The 13,658-nt window shown below is 65.3% G+C and overlaps 2 protein-coding genes across 4 annotated transcripts; both read left to right on the forward strand.

Annotated features, from left to right (window-relative positions):
- The first annotated feature begins 115 nt into the window (after nt 1-115).
- Nucleotides 116-4,191, forward strand: TEDC2 (tubulin epsilon and delta complex 2). Of its 3 annotated transcripts, XM_077906241.1 has the most exons (10): nt 118-254; nt 373-471; nt 637-707; nt 803-1,187; nt 1,595-1,648; nt 2,250-2,343; nt 2,529-2,640; nt 2,727-2,828; nt 3,228-3,418; nt 3,656-4,191. In XM_077906241.1, the coding sequence occupies exons 1-10, from the start codon at nt 229-231 to the stop codon at nt 3,800-3,802; spliced, it is 1,281 nt and encodes a 426-aa protein (XP_077762367.1). In that variant the 5' UTR covers nt 118-228; the 3' UTR covers nt 3,803-4,191. The 3 variants fall into 3 exon arrangements, with proteins under 3 accessions (XP_077762369.1, XP_077762367.1, XP_077762368.1); XM_077906243.1 differs by lacking the exon at nt 2,727-2,828 and having other exon boundaries at nt 116-254; XM_077906242.1 differs by lacking the exon at nt 373-471 and having other exon boundaries at nt 182-254.
- Nucleotides 4,192-10,242: 6,051 nt separating this feature from the next.
- Nucleotides 10,243-13,585, forward strand: NTN3 (netrin 3). The gene is made up of 6 exons (XM_077904923.1): nt 10,243-11,170; nt 11,242-11,430; nt 11,520-11,669; nt 11,800-11,850; nt 11,982-12,056; nt 12,297-13,585. Exons 1-6 carry the CDS (start codon nt 10,243-10,245, stop codon nt 12,635-12,637), a joined length of 1,734 nt encoding a protein of 577 aa, XP_077761049.1. The 3' UTR covers nt 12,638-13,585.
- Nucleotides 13,586-13,658: the final 73 nt, after the last annotated feature.

The following is a 13,658-nucleotide window of genomic DNA, read 5'->3' on the forward strand; positions in this document are numbered from 1 at the left end:
TTCCAAACCAGAAGCCCGTGCACCACCGCAGGACCCTCCGCGCCCCGAGTGCAGCGGAGGCGGGGCCCGGGAGGCCGGATCGCTGGGGGGCGGGGCCAGAGCGCGGGGGGCGGCCCCTGGGTCCTCGGCTCCGGATTGGTCAGCGCCGCCGGAAGGGGGCGGTCCCCTAGCCCGGAAAGGACCGGACTTCCTGGAGGCGGCAAATCCGGAGGAGCGGTGGCCGCCTTGATGCTGCCCGCGGGCTGCTCGCGCCGGTGAGAGCCGCGCGCTGGGCGGCGGGGCGGGAGCGGGGGGCGCGGGGCGGGCGGTGGGGAGGGCGGCAGCGCGGCGCGGGGCGGCCGGGGAGCTGAGCCGCCGGTGCGCCCCTCCCAGGCTGGTGGCCGAGCTGCGGGATGCCCTGGACGCCTGCGCTGAGCGACAGCGGCGGCTGGAGCGGAGTCTGCGCGCGTGCCGCCGGCTGCTGCGGCCCTGGTACGCGGACCCCGAGACCACCCGGGCTGGGAGGCCGGGCCGGCGCCCTCTGGCTGCGCTCCTCTTCCCCTGCAGGCTCCGAGCGGGGGCTGCTGGCGTCCCGGGCGGCTCCTTGGGGTTGGCAGCGTCGCTCCTGGCCCTGCCACGGCTGTCCTGTCTTCGCAGGGAAGCGGCCGAACTTCCGGCTGCGGAGCCAACCCCGGCACCGGAAACTCAGGAAGAGGCCCCGTCTCCGGGTAAGCCTCCACCACCCCGTCTTGGTGCTGCCCTTGCTGTTTTCTGACAGCACTTTCTTGCAGTGATCGCCGCAAGAGTTTTTTGGCTTTTGCAGCATGCACGCCTAGCCCTCAAGACCTCAAGGAATTGGAGCTTCTGACCCAGACACTGGAGAAAGCTGTACGGGTGAGGAAAAGCGTGTCTAAGGCTGCAGAAAGACACAAGGCCCTCAGCCTGAAGTCTGGGTCCACCGCAGCCTCTGCCCCATCCCGGGTCTCAGGCCAGGCTGGCAGGCGAGCCTCAGAGACAAAACCACTCAGGTGCATCCATCAGACCGGGGTACCTGCCGAGGGCCTCCCCGAGTGCAGGCTTCTGTCAGCGGGGGATCGCACCTGCAAGGGGAGGGGAGCCCGAGCCACCAAGCCTGGACCAGGCCTCAGGGACCAACTTCCACTGGCTGCTCCTCCGGCCCCGGAAGTTTTCACATTGAAGGAAAAAGGGTAGGTTTCCCAGACCCTTCCTGAGGGTCCACCTCATCAGACCCTGGCCAGCAGCGGGAATCTGGGATGTGGGGTGACAGGGAGGGCAGGGCATTGAGGCTGGATGTGGGCCAAGGGAGTCCCCAGGGTGCCATCCCAGGAGATCCGTGCCCCAAAGCTGGCCGAGTGGAACGTTGCTAGGGCCTGTCGCCTTCTCCCTGGCTGTCCTGCCCCCCATCCTCTCATCCATCCGGCCCACGGGCTCCGCGTGGGCTCTGCAGGGCCTGGGCTCTGCTCCTGGTGTCCTCTTCTCTCTGCCAGGCCAGAGCTAGACTCTGCTGGCTCCCACCACCACTCTGGAAGTCCTGTCACATGGAGGGGGGGAGCCCCCAGAGTGAGGCTACTCTGAGCACTGGCTTCGCTGACAGGGTCCTGCTGAAGTTACCCACGGCCTACAGGAAAGCAGCCTCCCAGAACTCCCGGTAAGGCTGAGTCTTAGCTGGGTGGGGGTGGACGGGACATCAGGAACATGTGGCCAGCAGGGAGGCTGAGGCTTCCCGCCATCGCAGGGCCACATCGGTAAGACTTTTCCAGCGGGCTTCCCTGCTTTGTTGGCTGGGTGGGGACATTTTCCGCGTGAAGGGAGTCTGCTGTGGTCCCCGTAGACTCAGCGGGCTTTGAGGCTGAGACCTTGCATCCTCGTCTGTCTTGTCTGTGGAAGTGAGGATGACGGTATCAGCTTCATAGAGGTGCCTTTTTCGATACTGCGCCTGCTACGGAGCCGGCACCGTCAAGAGTTCTTGGCCATCGTCCCGAGCCATCCGTTACCAGTCGCTGCTGGCTCCTCTGCTCTCCTCTCTCGAATTCTCTCCTAGTAGTTCCCAGAGTGTGTCAGCTCTGTCCCCTTGTCACAGACACTGTCCTCTCAGCTCCCTAAAACCTTAGGAGGTCCCTCCTGGCATTCAGCAGAGCCAGACGCCCCTGATGGGCCCCTGCCTTGGCCTTTCCCTGCCTCCCGAGGCCCTGCTGGGTGGAGTAACCACGTCCCTCTCTGGTCCCCGGGTGCCTGTGTGCGCATTCCAGCCTGTGGACCCAGCTCAGCTCTACGCAGACCAGTGACTCCGTGGATGCTGCTACCAATGCCAAAACCCAGTTCCTCCAGAAAATGAAGATGGCTGTATTCTTGCTGGGCTTTTGGGACCCCCCAGGGTGTGTGTGTGAGGGTGGGGGGTTCTGGCTCTAAGTCTGATGAGTTTAAGAAGCAACTCCAGGAAGAGCCACAGCCACTCTGGGGTCCTGTCCTTGGCGGGAGGGGAAATGGGAGAGCCTGGCAACAGAGGACTTTCCCTGACCCGTGTCCAGTCAGGCTGGCCTGGCTCTGGGCTCAGTGCTGCAGAGGTGGAGGCGGAGGTGGGGCTCCTATGGAAGGCCTGCTCGCTGCTGAGACAGCGAATGGAGGAAGAGCTCTTGGCAGGTCAGTGGGCCCTGGTGTGTGTTTTGGGGGTGGGGGGCCTTCAGGACTGGCATGGACCTGGCTCGCCCTCCCTGACTTTTGCGTAGACTGTGCTGACTGGGTGCAGGAGTACCACTGCCTGCTTACCCTGGAGGGGCTGCAGGCCATCACGGGGCAGTGTCTCCACAGACTGCAGGAGCTGCGTGCTGGTGAGGCTCGGCCCCACCCCCGCCCCAGGCTGAAATCTGGTCAGGGGTCAAGGTCCTCTAGCCAAAGGGCAGCATCAATGGCAGGGCCCCTCAGGGCAGGTCCTTCCCCTTGTCACCCCAGGCATTGTCCCACAGGACCAGCCAGAACTGCACCCCCACCCCACTGCCCCTCCTGCCGCAGCCCTGGCGCTGTAAATAGTCTGCCTGTTTATCTAATTCCTGAGAAGGTGCTGTGTGAGAGTCATAGGTGCTGGCAGGTGACCTGCCTTGCAAGAGGCGGTTATTTATGGAGGGCTTCATCCAGGAGGCGAAGGGAGATCTTGCACCCCCTAAAAGCAAGTGGGAAAGAGGAGGTCCCTGGCTGCCACCCCATGAGGCCACATATTCCTGTCCTCACAGAAATGGTGGGACAGCAGTTGGGGCCATGGCCTGAGGAGAGATGCCCCAGAGCCTCAGGGTCCTGTGAAGGAAGAACAGACCCTACCTGGAGCTCGCAGCTGCTTCTGTACTCCAGCACCGCGGAGCTGCAGACCCTGGCGGCCCTCAGGCTGCGAGTGGCCATGCTGGAGCAGCAGATCCACCTGGAAAAGGTACTTCCAGAGTAGGGGGATGAGAACTAGGGGACTGGGTGCCAGGGGACCCTTGGGCTTTGGGCTGAGGTGGAAGACAGAGCCTCTGGGCTGTGCACAGCTGACACAGCACTGGCCCCGGGGCTGGAACATGGCACCTGAAGGCCTCCCTGGACACTACGGGGGCCTTCTGTAAGCCTCCAGCTAGCTGCCCAGCACAGGGCCCCCCTGAGATCTTGATCACACGTTACCCTGTAGGTCCTGATGGCCGAACTCCTCCCGCTGGTGAGCACACCGGAGGCACAGGGGCCGCCCCCACTGGCGCTCTGCCGAGCCGTGCATAGCCTGCTCTGTGAGGGAGGTGAGCGCTTCCTCACCATCCTTCGAGACGAACCTGCCAGCTGAGCCCTTCCCGTGGCCAGCGACCACTCACCTTGCCCATTCCCAGGCACAGGACCCTGGCATGAGGGTGTACTTGTTCTGACCCTCAGACCACTGGGAGACCACCACCACCCCTTCTCTGTTAGGTGAACGGGGATTGAGAAGGTCTGGTCGGCCTGGGGGCCCAGGGATGGCTGTAGCCACCCTGGAAACCAGGGCCGCCAGGTGGGCTGGGGACAGCCTCCCGGCTCTTGCTGAGGAGCCCAGGGCCCTTCTTGCAGCAGCTAAAGCTGACAGGCCTCCGCATGGCGTGCGCATCAGAGGCCTGCGGGCTTTTTTCTCAGCTACCTCTGTTTTTCCTTGTTTTAGACTTAGAAGCCACTTGTGTGACATTAAAACTACTTCAGAAAGTATATTCAAGATGGGATTTGGTGTGTTTGTTACTTGTGTTTTTGCTTACTAACAACACATCAAGCATACTTACTGAGAATACATGTATGCCTTCTGTACTCAAAGGAGGGCAAAAGGCACTGAAGGTGTGCAGCGCTGGGGACACCCCTCAAGCCCTGGCCCTGGCGCACCTGAAACCTCTCCCCCCATCACCTAGACTGGGCCCACTGGGAGACACAAAGCCCATGAGCCCCTATCAGAGTGGGCGGACACTGTGTGTGACCACAACTGTCCTGGCACCGTGCTCACCACTTTCTCCTGGGTTGTTGCTGCGGCCAGTGGGGCCCCCTAACATTGAGTCACCACCCCCTCACCTTCTCCACGATCCCCTCCTCCCCAGCTCCTGCCGCCCCCCCTGAAGAAATCCTGGCTTTGTGGAAAGCAAGAGAATTTAGAGGTCAGGGTCACGGTCTCTGGGTTCATACCAGTCACAGGCTTGGGTTTCCAATGTGACTTATTTGCCAATGTGGGACTTCCAACGAGATTCTTAACGGCCTTGAGCCTCAGTTCCCAGTGTTGTCTCCACTGTCATCCTGAGAGTAGTTGTTGGGAGAAATTATTGAAGAGATGTAACCATCAGCCGACCTAAGAGCTGGATCTGGGTAATGGGAGGCTCCTCACCACCCCCATCCTTGGAATGGGGGTTCCACTTGCCTTTTCACACCCAGAGGCTGCTCCGAGGAGGACACAGCCTTGACATAGCCAGGTGGTGCTGAGAACACCTGCAGGGGACACGTGACAGCCCAGGGAGGGCCTCTCTGGACACCACCCCTTAGGCTCCAGGTGTGGGCTCCCTTCCCTTATTCCCCCTCCCCCCCCCTCCAACGCAGCCTGCCCTCCCCATGAGGGGCCTGTTCCAGAGGACACTCAGGAAGTTCCCGAGCAGCCATCAGACCAGCTGTAATGGCTATTACCCCTGGGACTGGGGTGAGGACAAAATACCCAGGAGTAGGGGTTCCTGGGTGGCTCAGCGGTTGAGTGTATGCCTTTGGCTCAGGGTGTGATCCTGGGGTCCGGGATTGATTCCCACATCGGGCTCCTTGCATGGAGCCTGCTTCTCCCTCTGCCTCTGTCTCTGTGTCTCTCATGAATAAATAAATAAAATCTTTTAAAAAAATACACAGGAGTAGGCCCCAGGGAGGGCCAGGAGTCTGTTGTGTTCTTTAAATAAACTTAGTGAGCACTTTTGCCACCAAGCACAGTCCTCAGAGCTGGAGCATTGGCCCTTTGTGTAGACACTGATGAGCAACAGGGAATTAACTCCAGCTTCTGCCCTGGGCAGCAGGGGTGGGGGGAACCCAGGAACCAGGTAACTCCTGGAGAAGGCCCGGTGTTCTGAGAGCCAGATGAGGTTGCAGGTATGGGGGATGAACTGAGTGATGCTGAAGCAGCCTTGGGGTGGCTCCAGGCCCGGAAGCAGAAACTCCTACTTATAAAAGTTCCCACAGTCCCACGGACCAGAAACCCTGAACATGGAATCCCAGGGTTGCTGGGAACCAGATGACAGACCAAAGCAGGAAACCTAAAACGAGTCTTCATTGCACTGAGGGGCTGTCCTGTGCAACGGCTCTGTCCGCTGCCCAGAGCAGGAACGGGGAAGGGAAAGCCCAGAGATGGGGAGTCTGGGGGACAGCCCCTGCCCCTCCCTGGTCCTGGTCATTCCACTGCTGCTTCTAGAGCTCATGCCCAGCAGTTCACTGGACCTTTGCCCCTGAGAGGTCAAGGGTGCCACCCTGATCCCCAGCCAGGTCCTGATGGGCGCCGAAGGTGGCTGACTCAGGGACGCACCTATCAGGACCAGGGTGGGTGCTATCCCGTGGAGGGCTGTGGCGCCTGGGCCGGGAGGTGCCCCCTTGCAGGAGGATGCACGGGCGGAGGTCTGGGGTGGCGCGCCGCCCACCCTGATTCAGCGCCCAGCCGGAGGCGGCAGCGAACTCCTCTCCCTGGCGTCCCGGTGGCGTCACCGCATCCCGTGCCAATCCGCTGTGACGTGGCGGTCGAGGACGGGAGCGGGGGCTGCGCGGGCGCCCACACCCACCAGCGCGCGGCCCCGTACGCGGCATGAGCGCGCCCGAGTCCCCGCCCGCGGCGCCCGCTGAGCCCCTCGCGCCCCCCGAGCCCCCCGGGGCCCTGCGCGCGGTGCTCGTGGCCACCGGCGGCGTGGGGGGCTCCTGGCCGCGCTGCGTCCTGCCCTTCGGCGCCGTGACCCTGCTGGCCGGCGCCGCCGCCACGGCCATCACCTTCTCGCTGCGCGGCCCCCACCTGGACCTGGAGCAGGGCGTGGCGCTGGCCACGCTGGGCGCGGGCCTCGGGTTACTGGCCGCCGCCCTCCTGTGCTGGGGCGCTCGGCGGCGGGCGGGGCGCGCGGGGCGGCGGGAGCCGGGGGCGGCCTGAGCCCGGCGGCGCCCCGGACCCGGCGCCCCCTCCGGACCTCGCCCCCGCGCGGGCTCGCCCTGCACCGCGCGGGACGCCGACGCCCCTCTCCGTACAGCCCCTTCCTCGTTCCGGGGAGGCCGGGGTGGGGGCGGCGAGCCATTGCCCCCTGCTCCTCGGCCTCGCCCCTCCGCACTCCGCCCGCGGCGTTGCAGCGTTCCGCTCAGCGCAGAGCCGGTCCACCCCGGCCCACCCCAGAGAGGGCCTGCGCGGCTGGGGGCCTGCGGGGTGCAGGATGCCGCGGACTCGGTGGGACCACCCTCGCCGGGGTGAGGCGCAGCGGGCCTTGCTCCCCTCCCCCAGCCGTCTGTGCTCCCTGCTGGGACGGAAGCCCCTCTCAGCGGAAGAGACGCTCAATAAATGTTCGTGTGAAATGTGTACGAGTGGTGACTTGCAAATGTCTGGAGAGAACAGTGGGTCCTGGGCTAGGCCAGGAGGTTTGATCGGTTGGCCTTTTAAGGGAAAGACCCCCGGCCGCCTGAGGCTTGGGACTGTCTGGCCCCCTGGGTCCCTTCTCCCCCACCCCACCCCCACATTGGCTCCCTACGTGCCCCAGAGCCAGCAGCTGTCACTCTGGGGATGGGGGTGGGGGTGGGGTGGGGGGATGGCCGTGGCCAGAGAAGGTGCATGTGGGGGCAGGGAGGTGGAGTCTCCTCTAAGGTGCCAGGAAGGGGCAGGATCAGCAGAGAGGTGTGAGAGGCCCCAGAGGCTGGGGACAAGTGGCACAGTCCACAGGAGCAATGAGCCCGGACTGCGGGCTGGGGAGAAGTCCCTCCCCAGCTCTCTCGGGCCATCTGCCAGGGCCATCCTAGGGACCAGAAGAGACTGCGTGCAGGGGCCATTCTGGAGAAGAGGCAGGGCTGCTTGCAGCCTCCTCTCTGGGGAGCCCGTGAAACTACTGCCCTCTGGGCCTGGAGCGCTCTGCTTGCCAACACTGACCATGATGATGACAACGACGATGACAACGACGACGACAACAATGATGATGACAACGACAACGATGACCCCAGATGAACACTCACAGCATGCTGAGCCCTGGGGGCCTCCTTCCACCCACACCAGAAACCACCAGATGTTCTGCAGACCTTAGCCCGCACTCCCGAGGAGGGAGACAAAGCCTGCAAGTCTGATGCAGGATTGGAGGGGAGGCTGCTCCCCAATTTCCTTTCTTCCCTCCCGACAGGAGTTTGAAACCCCGACAGCTAGGGGCTCCCTGGAGGCTTTGGCTCAGGCTCTTCGGAACACTTGTGTTGGGCCTGGGCACCTCTCCCCATGGCCAGCTAGTCGGCCCCAGGAGGATCAGTTGCAGCCAGGGCTGTGCTCATCCAAGGCTGGTTGTGAGGCTGATAACCAGAAGGACCTAGAAGAAGGTGGCTGGGAAGGTGCCAGTCCAAGCTTGATTTGTTCTGGAGCAGAATTTTCTCCCTGTCAGTTCTCTCAGTCGTGCACAGCTATCGTTGTAACAGGCACATTTTTTTTTTATCTCCAAGTTGAGTTTAGGTGCCGTGGCACCTGCTCTGTGGGGTGGAAGGGACTCACAGACTCCCTGCTGCTGCCAAAGGTCAAGGGCAAGAGGCCAGCAGCCCTTTTGGTTCAATTCTTCCCAAGTCTCCCATGATCTCATCCGCCTCTCTACCCCCAACCCCTACATCAGAAGGGGCATGACCAGAAGGGGCTAGTCACTTCAGATGCCCCATCACCCTGTCCTCGCTGCTCCGTCCTCTTCTCCTTTGCTTTCCCCTGGGAGGCTCCAGTGTCCTCCTGTCCCTCCTCTCTAGAACAGCAAGAAGATTCTGCTTCTCTCTAACTTCTCGTGGGTCCTTGCAGCTGTAAGTGGCAGCTCTGCCTACAGACACACCCACATGGCACCTCCATCAGCTGCAGGGCCTAGCCTAGGGTCAGCCTCCCATCTGAAATTTCAGGCCTCAGAACTTCTTCTAGGTCAGACGTGTTCCCCTGTCCCCTGCCCCCTCTGCATCCAGCTGACGTTTCCTGGCATGCTTGGCCCCCTCCATCAAGGACCTAACAGTTGTGGGAAAGTGGTCTCTCCGGAGCAGTTCTGATCTCTCTTGGATGGGTCACTCTCACTGCCCAGCTGGGTTGCTGCCTCAGTTTCCATACCCAAACTTGCTGGTATGTGGACCAGGTTCAGGAGTTCTGACACTGAGCCATCTGTGACCAGGCCCTCCTCATGGGCCAAACTCCACTCTCTACCCTCTTCCGGGGTCCTCGACTGCTGACCAAGACCCTGAACCCCACGAGGCCCTGTTAATTAGTGGGTTCCCCACTCTCCCACCCCGGCTTCCACTTCCTCCCTGCCAACTCTGGGAGCTGGGCCCATCTTGGTGATGCAACTATAGATAGAGACCCAGAGATGCTTTGGGACAAGGGTTTAGCTGGATCTGGGTGGGATATGCCAATTTCATTTCTTAGGTGAACTCCAGTCAGAAGGGGAGGATGCATCCTTCCGGAACATCAGGCACTCAAGCCTGTTGAGCCTTTGGCTGCATCCAATACCTTTGCAGCTCATCAACCCCCCCCCCCCCCCCCCCCAGTGGCTAAGCAAAGCTGAATAACAGCCCCGATGAAAAAACTAAATCTCAGGTTAAGGAGCCTGAACTACAGAGCCAGAAATTGGAGCAGCTTGGATTCAAAATCAGACCTGGTCCCAACCGCAGGTTTTTTTCCTACTAGAGCAGACCACTGCTTTGGGGACATCCCATAACCACCAGCCCTGCTTGGCTGCTACAGCCGAGAGTGCTCCCTGTAGGGACCCAGGGGAGCATCAGGGCACCAGCCTTCAGATGCAGGGCCCAGGCTGCCAGATGGGCCTCAGGAAGGAGGCCGCCGCCCCCCGCCCAGCACGTGGCACAGCCCCAGGAGCAGTCAGGGCCTGGATGCAGGCCGGGGACCCTGCTGGGTGGTCCCCCGCGGGCTGCGTGGCTGAGCCGCCCCCTCCAGACCCCTCCCGCCGGCGCATTCCTGGCTCCCCGGCCCCTCCCCCGCCTCTCGGGCCTCCCAGCCCCCTCCCCCGCTGGCCCAGCCAGTGTCTGAATCTGCTTCTGATTCCGGCTCTGCCGACGAGGCCCCCTCCCCTCCCTCCTTCGCGGCCCGAGCAGCCCCGCCCCTGGCTGAGCCCAGGCTTGCGCCTACTGCGCCCCCCACCCCCTCCTGGCACGGCTTGCCCGCCCTCGCTGCAGCCGGGAGGAGGCGGTGGCCGGGGCGCCCCAGGCCCCGCCCGCACTCGGCCCTTCCCGGGAGGCCGGGAGACCTGCTCGACCCGGCCCTCGGTGGGTGAGTGCAGCGGCGGGCAACGGGTGGGGCCTCCGCTGGCGGAGGCGCCGGGAGCGGGGGCGACTCCTGTCATCGCTCCAGGCCCAGCGGGAGGACGCGCCGGCATCCCCGCCGTGGCGCTCGGCCCGGGGCGTGCCCGCGGCTGCTCCCACCTCTGGGCCCGGGCTGGGGCCGCGGGGATCGCCAGCGTTGCGGGCCAGCGGGCAGAGCCCCGGATCCGGGCCCTGTCTCCCCGAGGGCAGCGGCGTGGGGCCCAGCGGGCTGGCGGGTTCTCCGCGGCTCCGGCCATGCCCGGCTGGCCCTGGCGGCTGCTGCTGACGGCGGGCACGCTCTCGGCCGCGCTGAGCCTGGGGCCGGCGGCGCCCGCCGACCCCTGCCATGACGACGGGGGCGCGCCCCGCGGCTGCGTGCCAGGCCTAGTGAACGCCGCCTTGGGCCGCGAGGTCCTGGCGTCCAGCACGTGCGGGAGGCCGGCCACGCGGGCCTGTGATGCCTCCGACCCGAGGCGGGCACACCCCGCTGCCCTCCTGACCTCCGCGGGGAGCACCACAAACCCTGTGTGCTGGCGATCGGAGGCACTGACGCAGGCGCCCCACAACGTGACCCTCACAGTGCCCCTGGGCAAGGCTTTCGAGCTGGTGTTCGTGAGCTTGCGCTTCTGCTCCGCGCCCCCTGCCTCGGTGGCGCTGCTCAAGTCACAGGACCATGGGCGCAGCTGGGCCCCACTGGGCTTCTTCTCCTCCCGCTGCGGCCTGGACTATGGCCGCCCGCCCGCCCCAGCGGATGGCCCAGCTGGCCCAGGGCCTGAAGCTCTGTGCTTCCCTGAGCCCCAGGTCCAGCCCGATGGTGGTGGCCTTCTGGCCTTCAGTGTGCAGGACGGAAGCCCGCCAGGCCTGGATCTGGACAGCAGCCCAGTGCTCCAAGACTGGGTGACGGCCACGGACATTCAAGTAGTACTTACGAGGCCTGCCGTGCTGGGAGACAGCAGGGACTCCATAGCCACGGGCCCTTACTCTTACTCAGCTACTGAGCTCCAGGTGGGCGGGCGCTGCAAGTGCAATGGGCATGCCTCAAGGTGCCTGCTGGACACCCAGGGCCACCTCATCTGCGACTGCCAGCACGGCACGGAGGGCCCCGACTGCGGCCGCTGCAAGCCCTTCTACTGCGATAGGCCATGGCAGCGGGCCACGGCCCGGGAAGCCCACGCCTGCCTTGGTGAGGCCTTGGAGGGTGGCCTGGGGATCTTGGACCAGGCCAGCCTGCCCCTGACCCATCCCTTCCTGCAGCTTGCTCCTGCAATGGCCATGCCCGCCGCTGCCGCTTCAACATGGAGCTGTACCGACTGTCCGGCCGTCGCAGTGGCGGCGTCTGTCTCAACTGCCGGCACAATACCGCTGGCCGCCACTGCCACTACTGCCGGGAGGGCTTCTATCGAGACCCTGGCCGTGCCCTGAGTGACCGCCGTGCTTGCAGGGGTGAGCCTGCCACCAGCTACCTGCACAACCTCCTCCCGTGGATTCCCGCATCCCCAGATGGGCTCTAACCATCCTATCTCTGTCTTCAGCATGTGACTGTCACCCTGTTGGTGCTGCTGGCAAAACCTGCAACCAGACCACAGGCCAGTGTCCCTGCAAGGATGGCGTCACTGGTCTTACCTGCAATCGCTGTGCCCCTGGCTTCCAGCAGAGCCGTTCTCCGGTGGCCCCCTGCGTTAGTGAGTGACCCTGCCCTCCTTAGGCCACCTCAGCCGAGACCACACCTGCTCCCTGCTGCTCCCTGCTTGTCTCCTGAGCCCTGCAAATTCTCCCCCTCAAACGCAGGCCGCTCTCTCACCCTGCCCGCAGAGACTCCTCTCCCTGGACCCACTGAGGAGAGTAGCCCCGTGGAGCCCCAGGGTGAGTGGACACACAACAAGGTCCTAGATCTGACATGACTGTGGGGGAAGGCTACGGGTTCAAGGAGGGGGGGAGGAGAAGAGGGTGGGGGGAGGAGGTAGGGATCCGTGCCAGCCTCGCACCCCCTCCAGACTGCGACTCGCACTGCAAACCAGCCCGCGGCAGTTACCGCATCAGCTTGAAGAAGTTCTGCAGGAAGGACTACGGTAGGCCTCCCGCCCTTGCCCTCTCACCTCTCCCCTCCCTCCCTGGGCCTCCCGCCACCCCCCCCACCCCCCCAACCCCCCCACCCCCGGTCAGCCCCGGTGGCCTCTCCGTGACCACCCCGGCCCAGCGTTGAGTGTCCCATCGGTGCCCCCTCCCCACGCCGCGGGCGTGCGGGGCTCCTCCGCGCGGCCCGGGCCCGCCCCGCCTGACCCCGCCCCCTCTGGCCCTCCTCCCCGCAGCGGTGCAGGTGGCGGTGGGCGCGCGCGGCGAGGCGCGCGGCTCGTGGACGCGCTTCCCGGTGGCTGTGCTTGCAGTGTTCCGGAGCGGCGAGGAGCGCGCGAGGCGAGGGAGCAGCGCGCTGTGGGTGCCGGCGCGGGACGCGGCCTGCGGCTGCCCGCGCCTACTACCGGGGCGCCGCTACCTGCTGCTGGGGGGCGGGCCGGGGACCGCGGTCGGGGGCCGGGGGCCCGGGCTCAGCGCCGCGCGCGGGAGTCTGGTGCTGCCCTGGCGCGACGCGTGGACGCGGCGCCTGCGGAGGCTGCAGCGGCGTGAGCGGCGGGGGCGCTGCGGGACGGCCTGAGCCCGAAGCGCGGGCGGGGCGCTGCTTCCACGCTGAGGCGCACGTTCACCCACTGCGTCCACCTGCGAAGGAGGCTCTGCTGGCGTCGCGCGCGTCGTCTCCGGGGCCCTCCCCTACTCTGCCCAGCGACTGCCTCGCTGCCTCGCGCCCGTACCTGAGAGGGGTGTGATGCACGCGGGACACCCCGCCCTGACACAGAGGGATGCGATGGCCCCGAAGAGCTGCCCGGGGCTCCCGGGACTCACTGTCATCCCGTTTTTCATGATCTTCCCCCTCCGAGGGGCATTGCGATGGTCCCCGTGGGGCCCAACACCACTTGGAGGCTCTGCTGCACCCGAAGGGCCATGCCTGTGAGGTCGTGACCCCTCAGAGAGCGTTCGCACCTTCCTAAAAGGCACTGTGGCCCTCTCCCAACAGATATGAACCCCCTTGTGATTCCTGGACCCACCTAAGGTCTGAAAACACCCCAAGGGCCGCGGGGGCGTCAACCCTCACAGACTGCGATCTCGGGAGGGTGCTGTCACCGTGGACCCCCGCCGGGTCCCCCAGAGGGCGCTGTGGCTCGTCCCCGGTGCGGAGCGCGGCCGCGTCCCCGTCTGTCCCGCTGTCCCCGCTGCCCGCCCTGACTGCCGCCTGGGCGCCCGAGTCCCCGTCCCCGCTGTGTCTCTGCCTGTGCTCGGCCTCTGTCTCGGCCTGCTGTGGCCCTGCCTGGTCTCCGTCCGGCTGCCGCTGTCGGCCTCGGCCTCCAGGGCAACTCCGCTCGGAACCCGCCCGGAGCAGCCCCTCGCGCCCCGTTTCCGCCCGCTCGGGACCGGACGTTGTGTCCACGCGGGCGCGCGTTCCTAGGTCCACGCGTGACCCGGCGGAGGGGGGGGCGACTCTGGCTGGCAGCCCCCGCGGCTCCGGAGGCATCCCCCGCCCGCTCGGCGCGCGCCCCTCCGCGCAGGGACCGACTCCGGCGGACGCAAGCTCCCGCGGCCCCGCGGCGGGGCGCCAGCGCGCATGCTCAGAGCCCGCCGCT

Source organism: Canis aureus, chromosome 8, assembly GCF_053574225.1.
Source record: "Canis aureus isolate CA01 chromosome 8, VMU_Caureus_v.1.0, whole genome shotgun sequence".
In the NCBI taxonomy this organism is placed as follows: Eukaryota; Metazoa; Chordata; class Mammalia; order Carnivora; family Canidae; genus Canis; species Canis aureus.

Bases quoted from the DNA above. Each gene is read 5' to 3' on its own strand.
- TEDC2 (XM_077906241.1), top strand. From the start codon at position 229: ATGCTGCCCGCGGGCTGCTCGCGCCG. The intron at 2,344-2,528 runs GTATTCTTGCTG...ACCCGTGTCCAG, and splicing joins TCCAGAAAATGAAGATGGCT to TCAGGCTGGCCTGGCTCTGG. The intron at 2,641-2,726 runs GTCAGTGGGCCC...ACTTTTGCGTAG, and splicing joins GGAGGAAGAGCTCTTGGCAG to ACTGTGCTGACTGGGTGCAG.
- NTN3 (XM_077904923.1), top strand. From the start codon at position 10,243: ATGCCCGGCTGGCCCTGGCGGCTGCTGCTGACGGCGGGCACGCTCTCG. The intron at 11,431-11,519 runs GTGAGCCTGCCA...CTCTGTCTTCAG, and splicing joins TGACCGCCGTGCTTGCAGGG to CATGTGACTGTCACCCTGTT. The intron at 11,851-11,981 runs GTGAGTGGACAC...CACCCCCTCCAG, and splicing joins TAGCCCCGTGGAGCCCCAGG to ACTGCGACTCGCACTGCAAA.